Source organism: Stylophora pistillata, chromosome 3 (genome assembly GCF_964205215.1).
Source record: "Stylophora pistillata chromosome 3, jaStyPist1.2, whole genome shotgun sequence".
Taxonomy (NCBI): domain Eukaryota; kingdom Metazoa; phylum Cnidaria; class Anthozoa; order Scleractinia; family Pocilloporidae; genus Stylophora; species Stylophora pistillata.
In genome coordinates, this window is record NC_142521.1 from 35,396,600 (window position 1) to 35,413,393 (window position 16,794).

Genomic DNA, 16,794 nt, shown 5'->3' on the forward strand with positions numbered 1-16,794 from the left:
TAAAGCTTCATCACGGTTTTTGGAGATCGTTGGCTTTCACGAGAACTCAGAATATACCATTACAGTGGAGACAGCCAATAGCAAGGTATATGGACGAGCCAATGAGGTTACTGTTGTGCCAGTGTTAAAAGGTTAAGAATTGTCATTGTCTCTAATTGATTTTTAAGTGTTGGGTACACGAATTGCGATGCTGCGTAACACACAACGATTTACGTTTTGCAACTGTTATTGCTCTTAGTCAAAAATAAAGAATTCTCTTTGTACCTTCTAATTTAAGTTCATTACTTTGATCACACAATTCGAATGTCATTGATTACAATTCATATGAGGCTTGGAAGGAACTCAATATCCTCTGATGTCACCAGTAAGAGACAAAGTGGTTTTAAAATACAGCCTGCATGGCAGGCGTTTATTACTGGCGAGTGAGCGCTTATCATTACGACGGATTGTTGTAGCCACCATATAAAGTTAGTAAGCGAAACACCCCATCCTCCTTCACTTTTTGCCCTTTCCCCCCTACTCCCGTTATTTTTTCTCCTCCAAATACACCTCTTTGAGGTGTGTCAGGTTTTTCTCCATCTTACCAATCCATTATGACAACATTAACAATCAAACCGAATAATTATCACTCGATCGCTAGAAAACATGCTCTTCTCGCGGGCTGTGTCAAACACTAAAGTTTACAACGCTGACGAATGGTCCCCTGCTTCAAAGTCATATCAGTGGAACTATTAATTGCTCAGGTGATTATTATTTTTTCATGCTTTTTGGGGCTGGGGGCCTGGTGCTACTTAGGCATACAGAAGCGGATCAAGGGAAGGGGCCGGCGGTGCCGCCTTCCCTATTTTGGATAAACAAAAAATCGCAGAAGGAAAAAAAGCCAACTGTTGTACACACAAAAAGATAAAAACCCGTCCGCTCCCTCCCCTTCCCCCTCGCCCTTAGCTCAAGGTCTGGATTTGTCACTTGAATATGAATCAATGGGTGATTTGATTAGAGGCGAGAGCAAGTTTGCTTGTGTCCCGATGTCTGCCGATGTCGCTGTAGTTGACTCCGTTGACTGCTCGACTATTAATCCAGTGTGTTGGATATTCAAATCATCTTTGGACAACTGTCGATTAAACGAAAAGGTTTTAGTTAACACGAGATAAAGAAATACTATTTATAAGAACGAAGAAGTCATCTTCAGCTGATATAAGAAACCATCACTCTTTTACTTAGAGCTTGGTCAAAATTTTTAAAGAGGAGAGATCACTGGGGTTTTTATTTTTGAAAAATTCTTTACGCTTTATTTGGCCGCGGCATCTTTGCCTTCCTTTTGCTTTTGTTCAAATAAACAACGCAAATCCCTAAAATACTGAATGATGTCAATTTTGGAGTGGTGTAAAAGGGATTTGAGAAACCATAAGGATGAGTCAAAAAAGAGGTGGAGGCTAAATATAAACTAAAAACGAAATCTTTCGTCGCGTTGTTATAGCAAGAGCATGCCGTATTGTGCCGCCGCAGTAACCTCTATCTTAAAAGGGACACAACTGAGTTTACTTTTAATTTCTCTCAAAATGATGCGGTTCCAGGCTCACGCCTTTCCTATCTTCTCACATTCTTCTTTTTCTTAAATCTTTTGTTGCTTCATTACAATTGAGGCGACCAATTTTACGGCAATAGAAATTAAAATTAAACCAGGGAATATGTACCTTAGTCTCTCTGATCTGTTGAAATACAAAGCCGGATGAGTAGATAAGTGACTTATCTCTGTCGCAGAGCGCCTCAACTCCACTGTCATTCAATTCACACAGATCGATGTAATTCCCTGATCTCTGGTAGTTGTATGAGATACATTCTGGTTCGTCATAACAGGACTGAACGCAGCTGAACCAGTCTGAGGTGTAGAACTCTTTGAAAGAATGACCGACTAAAACGCGGTTATTTTGTACGACAGGATAGTTTGCTGAAATAATTTGATGCATTGATGCAACGTACAAATTAAAACATATCCAGTTGTTAAACATCTTCCACTGACGGAGGTGATAAAAATACTTTTTAACCGAAAATGCTCAATTTCGATTAATTAGATGTAATCAATTTTACCAATGTGACCCTTAATTTTGCAAATGCGCATATAAATCATGAATCGAATGCTGAATAGGTTAGCTTTTATCTCTTTCACCTTTGGTTAAGTGCATCCGGTGGATATACAAGTGAAGTTTACCGTTTTTTCTCATAATTCAATTGCCTTTCTCTTACAGAAAATACTTTTTGTCATGAAAGATGGGCAATTTACGAGCATGCCACCTTAAGCTGTCCTTCATCTTTACTTTTTCCTTGTCAAAACTGTTAATTCGATCTTTTTGTTCTACTTGTTCGACCTTTTACGACATAATGAATATAGTACGCATCGTCTGATTGCTCAGTTCAGTTTCCAAGTGTGTGCTTTACCAAGTGATATAGCCTGCATTTGATCGGTGACAACTAGTTATGTCATAGAACCAGTAGAACACATTTTCCGGGCTATATAATGTGATTAAGCCAGGCGGGATGTTGGGAGAGCACGAGGAAAGTTATATTTATGAATTGTTCTCGTGTTTTCTCAACATCCCGCCGTGTGGCTTTATCACGTTATATAACAGGGAAAATGTATTCTCTTACTTAATTAAAGGACCCAGCAAGTACTTCCTTAGATATTGCACATCTAAATGGAAGCGATGGCTAGATAATGAATGCCAGTGTTAAAAGCAATCCAGGGTACGAATTAGCAAGAATAAGTATCAAACAACTGGTGGCTACCCCTTATAGCAAAATTAAACTGCATGTTACGGAGAAAATCATGAAACAGTGGTGTTCCCTTTTACAGAATCTTGTTACTTCGATTGCGTGATAGAAAAAGGGGAGAAAAAGTTATCGGAGGAGGAGGAGATAACTGAAGTGCTATATACGAGAGTGTTTCATATTCATGAAAGATGACAACAGTATAATAGCACAGTGTACTTTTATTGATCCCGCTTAGACAATCATCAGCTGCTGTACATCAGCACTGCACGTTTTGCGGCCAATCACACACTTTTGTTTTCGGGTTAAACAGAAGGCCTCCTGCACAAGACTGGTTAAACTGCCGTCCGCCAAAACATTGGATGTATTTGGAACAATCACTAGGGTCTGGGTGAAGACCATCACCAGCGCTTTCACAGGAGAATGGACCTGTGTTTAAGGAGAAAAAAAAAAGGATGGGAGGCATGTTATTATTTAGTATAATTTCTGAGCTGAGCAAAGAGTTTCCAGCAATCTAATAGGTCGAGTGGTTCCTTATATGACGCTATATAAACCGCTCCACGCGGTTTATATAAAATGTGAAAATAAAATGTTAATAAACGTTACTAAAATGTTGTGATTTTAGAAATTTCTCTGTTGTTCAGCTCTGAAATTATACTGAAACAATTATTTGCCTCAGGTTCGGTGAATATTGTCGAATAATTCCCTCGACTTCGTCAAGGGAATTATTCGACGATATTCACCGAACCTGAGGCGAATAATTGTTAAATATTGATGTAAGCATACAAATTTATCGCATGAGAAAAGGGAAATATAAACCGTGGCCAGGCAATCCCTTGTAAACATATGTATAGCTTACGTCAACTGCTTCTACAAGGATTGTCTTCTCAACAGAAACCGGGAGTAAATAGAGATTACTCCATGGAAAGCGCGCACATACGATGCATCGGAAAAAAAAAGAAAAACTGTGAAAATGCATCGTTTGTCAAATCACACGAACGATAGTATTTCACAGTGTAAATCTCAGTATGTAATAAAGATGGTGTCCGAATTGAAAAGAACTTAAATAATGGTTTATCTATCTTGACAATTTAGCTGGAATTCATCAAGTTTAATATTCTCATTTTCAATCCCTACCAATTTACTCCATTCTTAACCATCCCATCTTCTGTAATCCTCAGATTAAGATTATTTAAATTGATCAAATTTTCGACTCTGCGCTTCAAGGAAAAGTTAACATAAACTAAGTTGCACAAAAATGGTATAGATACCAGTAGGTGGAGGTGGTGCTTGAGTTGTTACTGGCGAGGGAGGAGTAGGGGCCTGGGTACTGACTGGCGGAGGAGGAGGAGGAGGAGCCTGTGTACTAACTGGCGGAGGAGGCGCTGAGGTTGTTGCAGGAGGCAAGATGGCGCCGCCAAGCTCCTTAAACGCATACTCAGAGTATCGTTGTCCACTGATAACATTGTTTTGATCCCAGGAGACGTCCCAAAGCATTATTCCACCGATGCCCGGCAGGTTTTTGACGGCCTGTGAAAGGTATAAGGCTGTACGACAATCAACGAAGATATGGTAGTGTAACATTTATTCAATCTTTTTTTTTGCGCATACAGGTTGGTAAATTTGCCCCGGTCATGCAATGAAAGCAATACAAAAGTCTGAGGCACAAAAACCGCGAGTGATGTGAATTGCATCACTAATTTTGCATCTTGATTGGATTAGTTGAGAGGTTACTGCAAGTTTTCTAGACCAACCACAAGGCGCACGTTTGCAGCTTTTTTTACTCCAAATAAAATAGGTAATTTTACGTACCTGATACATCTTGGTCAGCTCAGCTGGTGGTCTGTAGAAATGTGCACCACTGGCGCCCTTTGTAGCCGCAGGTAGTCCGATAAAAATCAACGGTCCTCGTGGAGTCTTGCTACTAGCAAACTTCAGCCACTTATCTAAAGTGTCAGTGAACCAGTTACCAGCACCGGTGTGGCAGTAATTGTTGTAGAACTGAATGTAAAGATGGTCCACAAGATGTCCTGCTTCCTCCAGGCCTTAAAAAGAATTTCGTTTAAAAAAATTGGGTCCCCCACCGTACGTGTAGTTTATCTTTACTTTCTTTGTTGAATGAAATACTAGTTTTGTAAGGTCTCAGTTGACTTCACAATTGAATCGTTTCCAGCAGAAACTCATTTCTTAAACTGATTGATTAAAATGTTCAAAGTGTGATTTTGAAGACATGAGAAGTGCACTAAGCTGACATGAACTTTTTGTTCTACCAAAATTAAGTTATCAAGCCGTGCATGGGCGTGAACGCCATGTTTTTAAATTAAGCCACAGAGCACAAACTAAGTACAATAGTGGCGGGCGTTTTCGACGGAAAAAACCGAAACTATCAAGTTGACTGTATGAATGGTTATGCTGGCCTAACTCGGCTTTATTGGCATTGGTCCACCTCTGGGATCGATATGACTGTAATGACAAACAATGCAATGCCTATCTGGTTTCTAACGCTAAACGTGATTCCTGGTACTTACCAGTTCCCGGCCCAGGTCCCAGGAAATGGTCGGGAAATGGGCACTGAGGTGCACCTGTGATCAGATAACCCTTTGACGGGTCGTTGTCCATGAGTGTTCGTAATTCCTCGATAAATACCCCATAGTTTTTCTTGTTTCCTCCCTCGATATCAAGATCAATACCATCCATGACAGCACTAGGAAAAGTTAATTTAAAATTTGAAGCTCTACAAGCCCGATTACGCTATCTGACTGCTTCCATTAAAAAGCAAGGCTAACTTATTTTTCAACAAAATCAATGCATATAGAGTTAGCTTGAGCTAATTTTCAACTTATTTTGCTCGTTCGCGGAACGAACGTTTGATGTCGAATAAACGAGCACATTCATAGTAAAGTCAGTCGTAAAGATTCGAAGTTTTCACACCTTTGACCCATTCACCTTCAAGAGTGACCAAAAACGTAATTCTTCTCGCAATACCTGCTCAAAATCGGGCAGACAGTTGGTGAGAATAAAGAGAAATATCAATCTGGGGATGACACTTGATCCGATACCCGATTCTAAGGCCCGGTTTAAACGTCGCATTTTACATGCGCCGAATCTAATTGCCGAATTAAGCGCATGTAAAATGCGACGTTTAAATCAATTAAATTCGGCAGATTTGTATTAAATGCGAGTTCAGTCGAAGATTCGACTGATCCAGTCGAATATGCGACTGAAGTTCGACAGTTGATTTAAACGCCGCATTTTACCTGTGCCGAATCTAATTCATAAATTATGTTTAATTATATTTTACCCATAACACAACAGTTTTATGGTACATGACATGCACAAAGAAAACTGGCGGGAAAGAATCGAACATCAGAATATGTAGTCAATACCTTGTGCCACCAGCCTTCATTTCGTATCAATCGACGGCACGATCGGGGTCTTGGGACACGTGCTATGGCATTTCTTTGCGATAGGAAAAGCATAACAAGGGAACAAACATACAGAAGCCGTCTTCTTCTTGGTAGCAGATGATGCACTGCCATCTGCATTATAAGTCACCGTTTCCTGTGAGCGCAAATGGTGCTTGAGAGGCATAAACGCCGAAAACACAAAGTATCCTCCTTATTTTTGTTAGCCATATTGGCGGGGGACTTAGAGCGGAGTCTGGGAATGAAGCTGTCACTCGCACTCGGCAATTAAATTGGGCACAATTGAATGCGACGTTTAAATCAAATGCCGAACTTTTTTAATTCAGGTCGACTTAAATTAGTATTAGATTCGGCGCATGTAAAATGCGACGTTTAAACCGGGCCTAATAACTAATACGATATGAAATGTAGAGCAGAAAGAAAAGAGAATTACTCTTGAGATCTTAAGCGAGAGGATAGTGGCTCATTACTGTTCGAAACTATCACAGTTAACAAAAAGCTACAGGTTACCATTTCATAGCTAGTAACCACCAGAAATATATTGATAAAAGTACCCGTAATTATACATGGGTGTAACGATGAACAGTAAGAGTGAAGTGTCTTGCCTAAGAACACAATGCAATATACTCCCGAACACAGTCTCCAGCACGTTATTTTTCTACCCACCGCCTTTCCGTTAGATAACCAAAAAACGTTTGCTGCGCTATGTTGCACTGTAAAAAAAATTGCAAATACCTTCCAAACGGTCGCAAGTCTTGGTAGCGATTTCCCACAGCTAAGAACAAATCGAACAAAGTCCTAGCAAGTTCTCTGGCCTGGTCAGCGGAGGGTAGAGTTCCATCCCCTGTGGCTCCACCTATGGACATTAAGACCTTCTTTCCTCTTTTCTGACATTCTAATATCCCTTCCTCTATTTTTGGACATCTCAACAGGAAAGGATACTCTGGAGAAACGGACGTCTCACAGTGATAAGCAAAATTCAGCGCTGGAAGACCTAAAGGACGAAACAGTGCTTTTTAAAAGTCTCATAAGTAATCTATGCCTGCTACGATACATGTTGAGGATTTGATCTTCTTCAGCATTTGAGGGTTCAAATTAGCTGCTAGGGTGATCAGAACTTCGCCTTCATACAGAAACCGTCTATTCTTTCGGTGATTGGCAAATAGTTCTGGCCTGTTATGATTTATTGCACTTTGATAGTTGACTGAGATTAAGACTTAGTAACGAATAGAACATATTCCTGATGGATTTAGGTCCATTACGTTATTGTTCTAGAGCGTGGCAAGAGATTTATAATTTTACACGTAGCTTAGACTAACAACGTCGATGGAATTTTGGAGTAGTTCCACTCCTCTGTTTAAATTTTGCCTTATTATGGGTTACCTCAAGAAAACACTGACTTACCTTTGTTTCTCGGGTCAAAAAAAACAATGACAAAAGACACAGCTAGGATGTCGTATTTTGTTGTCCTGCACACTTCAGGCAGTGATTTTTCGTAGTTTGCCGGGCCATTTGCGGGTCCCGCTCCGTTTTGTCCCCAGTATCCCACGAGCAGCTGGCGACCGGAAAACGTCGAGCGGGGGACTATTGATGAAATTAAAAAAGCAAAATTTTGAAAGGGGATGAAAAGAAAAGCCTTTTGAATAAGGAGAAATTATCTTTTGAAGAGCTTCAAACGCTTACGTAATGGCTGCTCGATTTTTTATGCAATTAATAGCTACAATATTTAAGTGTTCATCAACGCTTTGAGAAGAGATGTAAGGAGAGCTTATGTATTTAATTCTTTTTTTCATCGTATACCAAAAGAAATTTGGAAAAGTTAACGAGTTTTAAGTGTTTCTTGGTTTTGTTTTAGGTTTTTTGTTAATTAGCTATTGTATCAGGAGTTGATATTGCTTTGCGCCTTCTCAATCATTTACCTTATCTTAAGCCCGTTGCTGATCCTCGGGATAGTTTCTACTGCGCACTATCCACAACGCAACGAAACTACCAATGATTAAACTACAAGTTGCATGCGAAGCAATTGAGTAGGAGGGGTGTGTAACCTCAGCTACAAAGGCATAAGAGATGCACATCAAATTATCTAAAAAAGCCAAAGAATCAAACAGGAATAGTGTTTTAACTTGTCGGTTGTAAAAGTCTCTATCTATTACCTCTGAGTGTCCAAGTTACGCCAATGGAGAAAAGGAAAACTACGATGAACGAGAAAATGTTACTCATCTCTGTGAGCAAAGAGCTGTTTGAATGATGAAGTAGCTAAAAATAAAGGCAATTTATATCTGGGTCTGTTTCCTCTAGCGTCTGTCAAAGGCTGACTCACGTTGCCAGTCAAAAAGAGATAGCTGCATAAACTATAGCCATTTTGTTTACTCAGTAAAATATACAAACTGTAGCCGCAATGCCACAGTCAGATGCAAACCTACTTTTAACTTGAATGAGGCTACAGCATGTTAACTTGATCGATAGGGAATCACAAAAACAAAGCATAATAAGAATTAAAACGGGACATAGATGGCAAAAGGTGAAGAAGGTTAAATTAGATGCAATTAACGAATTTGTAGGTTTTTTTTTTAGGAGGAGGAGCACTGGAGACCACAGAAAAAAAATACGAAAGGGAGAGACTGGTTAAATACAAACAGGTGTTGGCCATCTGGGGATACATACACTGAGCATTCAAGTTGAACAGGACTGACCGAAGGTAAATACAACTTTTGAAGAAAGATTTTCAAGGAGCTTCAGCTGTGTAACGTTTGCAAAAGGGTGCTCGACTCAGAGGCTAAGAGGGTAAGATTCTTATGGGGCCAAAGTGTTTCCTCTCAACCTTCTCCCAACTATAAATTACAGGCCGAAATATTATCTAGAAATGAAGAGTAACCCATTGGCCATCAGGGCCTAGGAACTAGCTAAGACCGCTAACTGACTCGAGTAGGGTCGGCCATTTTGTTATTTATTATCATCCGAACGTTAGGGCGTGAATTTACCGCCTAGCTCATTTTCTGTAAGTCTACTAATGGTAGTATTGTGCGGTTACCCTTATATGTTTGTTTACATATGCTTAGCCTATAAAGTCGTTACTTTAGCATAGTTTGCTCATTATTTGTATTACAGGACTCTTTCATCGTTGTTCGATTAAAATACAATATCCAGCATCGAGGAGTACCTTTCTTCGTAGACGTGCTCTTGTATTGCCGAAGCTTTAGTTTTGGGCACAGTTTTAAGAACGGGAATACTTAAAAAGATATAGCACTAGTGCAGTTTTCATAGAAACACGGGCCCATAGCCAGAGGCTTTTAACTAGGGGCTTAAGGCCCCATTAGAACGGTCATGATGGTTAATTACAGTTTCAGCTATCACGCCCGTTTGAACACGAACTATCAAGCACTGCCATCGACTAACATCAACTATCATGTAGTTTGGACATGTTCAAATTCGACGTGATTGCTGATGATAGTTTTTGCCGTTTGAAGGTGTGAATGTTAGAGGATGATAATTTTTCGGTCGGCGGTTTTGCCATGAACGGGCTCAAATCGACACGGCAAGTGGTGAAATGACTGAAATAACCGTCACAATTTCGCGTAATGTCTCGTAGTTCATTCGCATTATCTGCTTGTCGGCTCCAGTATCTTTGACTCCCATCCTCTTCAATACAGTTCTAATTGCCACCGAGATTTCTGAACCCAGCGTGCGCCATATTTGTTCACAATTACTCGATCTCACTAAGTGTTTTGTCAACTATCATCGACTAACAGGAACTGTTTGATGGTTTCATTGTTATACATGTAACCACACGTGAACATAGTAAATTTATACGCTTAATACTCTGCTTTCTTGCCAAGAATGACAACCAAAGTTAGTCGGAGAACATTCAAACGTGTCTTAGCTTTCTTAAAATAAAATAATTGTCATATAAAAAATAATAAAAGATTTATCAGAACGAATAAGAAAAGTGAATCGCTGGCTATGTTATTAAAGTGTAGGCCTCTAAATGGGAGGTTTTTATGTAAGAGAAGGAAAGGGAGGGGGGAGGGGGAGAAGAGAGATGTGCTTTGTTACTGAGGGAGGGGGAGATGTGCTTTGATACCGGGGGAGGGGGGAGATGTGCTTTGCTACCGGGGGAGGGGGGAGATGTGCTTTGTTACCAGGGGAGGGGAAAGATGTGCTTTGCTACCGGGGGAGGAGGGAGATGTGCTTTGTTACCGGGGGAGGGAGGAGATGTGCTTTGTTACCGGGGGGTATGTACTTTGTTACCGGGGGAGGGGGGAGATGTGCTTTGATACTAGGGGAGGGGGAAGATGTGCTTTGTTACGGGGGAAGGGAGGGAGATGTGCTTTGTTACTGGGGGAGGGGGGAGACGTGCTTTGTTATCGGGGGAGGGAGAAGATGTGTTTTGTTACCGTGATTTTGTGGACAAATTACCACAAGTTCGTTAGGATGCCTGACAAAAAATTGTTTTCATATTTAGACAGGAACCTCGAGCTCATGTTAGGTTCATACATTTGTCTTGTTTTGCCTTCTAAAGTAAACTTTACTCTAGAAAGCAAAATAAATGTTGCATCGGCACCTTTCATGTGAACTTCTATAATTAATCATCCTATCATTGGTTCCTTAAACGTGTGGTGTGGCACGAACACCTCAAAGTCTTCTCAGTACTGCTCACCAATCACCATTACATTATGAGTTCATTCAAAGAGCACATCACATTCTGAACATGATTTGGACACAGGCGTCAATACTTCTTCTATTGAATGCATGCATATGCGATCGAGATAAAAACGTCTGGCGTTGGCCTGATTGGCCAGTAAATTGTCTTACAAAGCCTGAGGCTGGTAAAAATGTACCAGAGTTGCAACTTAAACAAAAAAACATTTTGAAGGTGGAGCGGCTTAGTACTCTTTCCCCTCTCATTAGCTTGTCGCTTTTAGCTCTCGTTGGACAGAAAATATGCTTGCCGCGGATGTATATATCTCCTACTATTTTAACTCCCTCAGTACTTTTTGAGCAAAATGAATTGCTGAAACGCATGTCCAAGATCATGACTATAATTCGAGGATAACCACTTCAGCGTTGACACATGAACTGAAAATATCGCGGGCAGCTTCACGCAAAATTGGGTGAACCCATCGAGTCAAGGCATTGTCATGAAGGCAACATTTTCATTGCCATTGAAGGTTCAATTTTCGGGTCCTTTTGGGAATGTCAAGACCATACGCTTTTATAGCTCGGCCTGAATAGAGACCTGAAATATTCGATACGACACAAGAGGCACCACCACACTAAATGTCCACGATTTGAGATACGTGTTAAAGAGGCTCTTGGCCATTCAAGGATCCGTGCATGGTCAGAAAGAAAGCAATTCAAAGTTTTACTTGTAACGAATCTAGTAGACTACGAGCGAAGTCCGCCGCACGAGTACAAAACTATCAGCCAAGAAAAAAATTTGATGTAAGCGCCACGTGCTTGACGTCGGACTTCGCCGAAAAGGAGGGACTGCTCGTTATCTTTGAATATCTATGTATACATATTTATTTTAACTGCGGTAGACCAAACATAAGGCGGTTAGGTTCTTAATGCATTATTTGTTTTTCAGATTTGTAGAGGGAATGAGTTGTGCGTTATTATCTATGATACGTAACTTTACATAATAAAAATTTGCAAGAATTATACAATATAAACGAATTTATTTTGAAAAAGAAACATTCAATATTGGAAACAGTTCGAATTACCTGACTACTCGTAAGTTAAACTTTAAGCAATCGTGTCACACTCGCCAGAGCTAATATTCTGTCCACAGAAAGAAATTGGTGGTGGTAATGGGAAAATGTGGATGCAAAAATGCGGATGGGAAAATGCGGATGGAAAAATGCAGATGAAAAAAAGAAGTTACGGCAAAAAAAGCTTTGCTTTCATGTCCAAATTGAGCACTCTAACTAGGATGAGTCATTGCTCTGCAATTGCGCATGCTCGCTAGTGTACTCTAGTTTGAGCACTCTGGCATGACTTAGACGATACCACAAAGGTTGGATCGTTTGGGGTGACCATATTGGTTCTCCTCCATCCTAGCATTAGCACTGCACTGATGAGGCCCAGAAGGCCGAAACAGTACTGTCTGCAGTTAGATATAGCTCTTTGGCATACAAAGCTTTGCTTTCATGTCCAAATTGAGCACTCTAACTAGGATGAGTCATTGCTCTGCAATTGCGCATGCTCGCTAGTGTACTCTAGTTTGAGCACTCTGGCATGACTTAGACGATACCACAAAGGTTGGATCGTTTGGGGTGACCATATTGGTTCTCCTCCATCCTAGCATTAGCACTGCACTGATGAGGCCCAGAAGGCCGAAACAGTACTGTCTGCAGTTAGTTATATATGACATATATATATATATATATATTTTAAAAATAATTATAAAAAAAATTAAAAAAAATAAATTTAAAGAAGAATAAGAAGTACAACTTATACAGCGGCTAAAGGGGAAAAACTAGCAACAACAATTTGTCTCATATAAAAAGACTATTAATGCAAAATAACGAGAGACACCCCTTAGAAAAAAACAAAACAAAACAAAAAAACAAGCATTTGTGATTTAAAAAATATTGTTTGCCGTCTCGTCTCGGGACTGTTTGTTCATCTAAAACCTTAACTGTGCTGAACACAGCAAAGGAAATTGAATTAGATTTTTTTAGCCGTTGGTCATAAGAAAGCGGCTAAGATCTTAAAATAAGAGATTTGATTTAAGCCATGTTTCAATGAATTGAAGCAGCTTTTATGATTTTTTTGTGTCTTTAACCATAAAAACGGGAGCAACAACATGTTTTATACCGAATGTAGCAATCGCCGTCGCTTCGTCAAAATTTCTAGAAAAAAAGCCATTAATATCTTAAATTATTGAAAAGATATTGTTTTCAGCACACGCATAAAGTCTGATTATAATGTCATAGCATTATCAGCTGGAAAAAAATCGCTCACCGTCAGCATCGTTTACGTTTCATTATACAGTGGAGCCGCGATTTAACGACCCTCTATATACTTGAACGAAGGCCTTGGTATAACGAACGATACTCAAGTTTCAACCCGGCTAAAGTTACAGTAAAATGTATGCCACAGAACCTTGATATAACGAACCCTCGATATGACGGACCAATTTCCCCAGTCCCTTGGCGCTTCGTTAAAACGAGGTTCCACTGGAGGCAAACACCTTTTCGACAAGCTGAACCCATGACGTGCGGTGTCGCTTATTTCGCAAATCTCTCTTTCAGTTCGTTCTCTAACAGTGTGAACCCCTTTCATTTTTTAAAATCTCAGAATGCCTCCAGAGGGACAAATTGTTGTTATCGGTTTTGAGCTTTTATATCCCGAACTCTGTAATAACTAGAGGACGACCACTCAGGTGCTCGAGTGACGTATGAGCTAGGTTTAGCGGGGACAACAGAAAGCGTTAACGCCAATACATGCTAAAAGCGTGCAGTGCCATTTAGAGCTACGTTTGTCGTTTATAGTTTACAGAGCATGTTGCGTTATATTAAAAGGACTTCTCTGATTGCCTTTCATTTTACCGTTTTCTGCTTTAGTCTGTGGACAAGTTCTCGTAGAAAATAGGAGGTATTCTTGATCCTGCTATTTAAATTTTGAGAATAATTTTTAACAAATGGTAAACACCACAGCATACACTATTGAGTTATGGATGCACGCGGGAGGTTGCTAAGCGCGAAAGAAGCGTAAGAGTCGCGCGAGGTGATAGCCGAGAGCGACTCTAGCTTCTGGAGTGCTTAGCAAACCTCCCACGTGCATCCATAACTCAGTAGTGTACACTGTGGCGTTTACCATTTGTTTTATAACATAACATTGATACATTGTAGCAAAAGAGTTTTCTTTCATTTAACAAATCTTACGTGACCAGAAAAACAAGCGCGGGTGGAAAACTATTCTTTGCGTTTGCTCACGTCAGCAGCATACACCCATGGGCAAATGGTGGACGCTGAATTGACCAATCAGAACGCGCGCTTTACATTGGTTATGTTATAAAAATATTTCGTATCACAGTAAAAAGTTCCAGTTATTGTTTTTGCGTCAAGTTCCAAAAAAACAGTAGCATTTCTTCTTTAAATTTTTTTGGATAGTTTTTTTTTTCCATCCGCATTTTTCTATCCGAATTTTCCCATCCGCATTTTCCCATTCGCATCCGCCATCCGCAGGTATCCGGTCTGCCTTTTACACACACTCGAAATTGGTCCTTGTCTACCAGTTTATTTGCGAAAGAACATTATTTACTTTTTTCACGGTAAATGGTGTAGAATCCTTTTTGATCACACTCTTCACTGCAGCTCGTAACTCGTGCATTTTCCAGAAATACAGAAAAGGATTCCACGACGAAGGCATGAAAGCTAATGTTCGAGTTATGTCATAAAAGGCCTCGACTTCGCTCGTGAAACCCACACGCACATAAGCGAAAAGTACACAAGTAAAAGGAAGGTACGATACCATGTATAAACCGGATACGTACGCCATATTAATGACAGATTTTTTGAACCTCTTAACATCAATGGACTGGCTTCTCGTAGCCGCGGAACTCTGGGCCTGTATCTGAAGGAAATGTCGGCGAACCTGTTTGTAGATTTTCCAGAAAGATAATAACAACGTGAAAACTGAAAGCAACAGACCGACAATATTGATGAACAAGAATGTCTTTACATTCTTCACGGCGAATCTCGAAAAACTTAGACCTCCTGTGCTGATTACGAGTTGGAAAAGAAACATCTGGATTCTTCGCGTGGTGACAACCTCGGGGTACCTGAGGTGATAGTGGAGCGCGAGATAGCGCTCTCCGGTAATGCCAGCAAATAGCGCGCACGACATCGCAGCCGAAAACCAAGCGACTATCTCCGTGATGATCCTACATGTGCACGAGGTAGAGGTATGTCCGAGGAGATAGGCTATCTTGTAGGCTCCGTAAAACGGCTGAACAATTAGTCCTGTGAGAAAGTCAGCGAACGCCAGGCACCATAAAAGCAAGTGAGATTGCGAACGCAGATTGTCTGACTTAAAGAAAGTGAGAATGATAACAGCATTTCCCGAAGTGGCTATCAGAGAGCAAAACAAATTTATCGCCGTAGTGACCACTGACTCCACATACAGCAGTTCTCCAGGTTTGTAGTCGTTCAGTGGGTCCAGAAAGAAACATTTTGGGCTTGTTGACTTAGTTGAAACACTTGCGTTCCTGGTAATATTCTGGTAAATAGAAACTTCGTCGATCATTTTCAGTTGAAAGTAGCTTTAGAGCGCCACAATTAAGCTGCTGCTCCCTGAATTCACTGTTAAAGGTAAGAACGAGGAAAAACAAGGCTACTGTGAGCGAGCAGAACCTGTCACATATTGTGACAGTAAGAGGTAGTCTGCCTTATCGTACTGTCATCTTGAATTGCTCATTAGATATAGTCGAGGCAGCTGTTATCAACTTTGGAAAACATTTACATTTAGTAATGATTATTCATCCCTCTCGCGGCTGCTCTATGGAGCCTTGGATACGAATTATTTTCTTAATTTCAACTGAGATGATGGAGCGTATGTCTTTGTTTGCCATAACTATAGGGAAAATTCGCTTTAATTTCACTTTCCAAAATTGCCGAAATGCTCGCCCCTTGTCGATTTTGAATTAAATCGAGCGTGGCTTTTGGAAGCGACATTAACTACACTTTGTGGCATCATAACAAGCTGGATATAATTTCAGTTTACCTATTGATTGACTCAGTTCATTAAGCTTTTCTTTGTACCGAACGTACCTCGAATTTTTAATTCCCGTAAGTTCCCAACCCATGGATGGGAATATTGTCAGATGTAAAACAAGAAGTTATCGAGACCTGCTATACGTGCATTTTAACGGAGATATCCTAATGATTATCCGTGCTTTCTCGATTCAGCCAAGCTTTTCAATACAGGCCAAATAAATTGTCTGTTAAAGGTTCTTTATTGTTATTGTAATGCACACATTTCCTTTAATTTTTTATTACAGGGATAGAAACAATAATCTTTGAGGCAAAAAGATTAGTATTTTAAAATCCCAATTTGTTAAATACATGCTATTTGAAGCTAAAACCTGTCTCGTCGTTTTCAAAGTAATATTACTTTTAAGTTCCAAACTCCCCAATAAGTGTAATTTAGCTATCGAAAGCTTTTGACCTTGCCGGTACATTTTAGATTAAAATATTTACGTGCATTTTAGATCTCAGGTATTTGAATTCAAGCCGAAAGAATCGGTGGAAGTAAGCGCTCTATTGTTTTTACAATGTCTATAAGCCATTGGTGAGAAGCATGCCATTGTTGAGAGGCATAAAGCTGTAATTTACCAAATGAAGAAGTTAGGCATTAAGAAAAATGAACGGTTCATTTACTTGAACAAGTCTATTAGTTTAGCTAGGTTGTGGGTGCCAATGTGAAATAAGAAGATGCTATTGTCAAAAATTGATTCAAAAGGTAATCTGAACGGGTGCATTCATCGTCTTGAAGGGGTGACACTGTGGACGGTAACTCAAAACTATTGTGGATGTTTTGGAGTGAGCGATGTTTAATTAATGGTGCGTGCACCAGCCCAAATGCTTAATTTTTGATG

The 16,794-nt window shown here is 40.1% G+C and overlaps 3 protein-coding genes across 4 annotated transcripts in view; all 3 read right to left on the bottom strand.

Moving 5' to 3' along the window:
- Positions 1–380: 380 nt before the first annotated feature.
- On the bottom strand, positions 381–2,321 carry LOC111341641 (uncharacterized). Its single transcript, XM_022948612.2, has 2 exons — positions 1,695–2,321; positions 381–1,111 (listed from the first exon to the last, which is right to left on the bottom strand). Exons 1-2 carry the CDS (start codon positions 2,007–2,009, stop codon positions 947–949), a joined length of 480 nt encoding a protein of 159 aa, XP_022804347.2. The 5' UTR covers positions 2,010–2,321; the 3' UTR covers positions 381–946.
- A 648-nt stretch (positions 2,322–2,969) lies between these two features.
- Positions 2,970–16,794, bottom strand: part of LOC111341647 (uncharacterized) — a 28,437-nt gene continuing 14,612 nt past the window's right edge. Inside the window, exons 1-7 of one of the 2 annotated variants that reach the window (XM_022948617.2) lie at positions 8,345–8,658; positions 7,596–7,775; positions 6,927–7,185; positions 5,295–5,470; positions 4,579–4,811; positions 4,038–4,296; positions 2,970–3,195 (exon numbers count right to left, since the gene is read on the bottom strand). In XM_022948617.2, the coding sequence (XP_022804352.1) occupies positions 3,026–3,195; positions 4,038–4,296; positions 4,579–4,811; positions 5,295–5,470; positions 6,927–7,185; positions 7,596–7,775; positions 8,345–8,411 (1,344 nt within the window). In that variant the 5' untranslated portion in view covers positions 8,412–8,658 and the 3' untranslated portion in view covers positions 2,970–3,025. Of the gene's footprint in view, positions 3,196–4,037; positions 4,297–4,578; positions 4,812–5,294; positions 5,471–6,926; positions 7,186–7,595; positions 7,776–8,344; positions 8,659–16,794 lie in introns of those variants that run through there. The other variant, XM_088752307.1, reaches the window with a different exon arrangement.
- LOC148735833 (histamine H2 receptor-like) lies at positions 13,949–15,483 on the bottom strand. The gene has a single exon (XM_088752308.1). The coding sequence runs from the start codon at positions 15,441–15,443 to the stop codon at positions 14,427–14,429; it is 1,017 nt and encodes a 338-aa protein (XP_088608434.1). The 5' UTR covers positions 15,444–15,483; the 3' UTR covers positions 13,949–14,426.

Coding starts and splice junctions, on each gene's coding strand:
- LOC111341641 (XM_022948612.2), bottom strand. CDS start 2,009: ATGTTTAACAACTGGATATGTTTTAATTTGTACGTTGCATCAATGCAT. Junction 1,112..1,694: donor AACAGATCAGAGAGACTAAG/GTACATATTCCC, acceptor TTTAATCGACAG/TTGTCCAAAGATGATTTGAA.
- LOC148735833 (XM_088752308.1), bottom strand. CDS start 15,443: ATGATCGACGAAGTTTCTATTTACCAGAATATTACCAGGAACGCAAGT.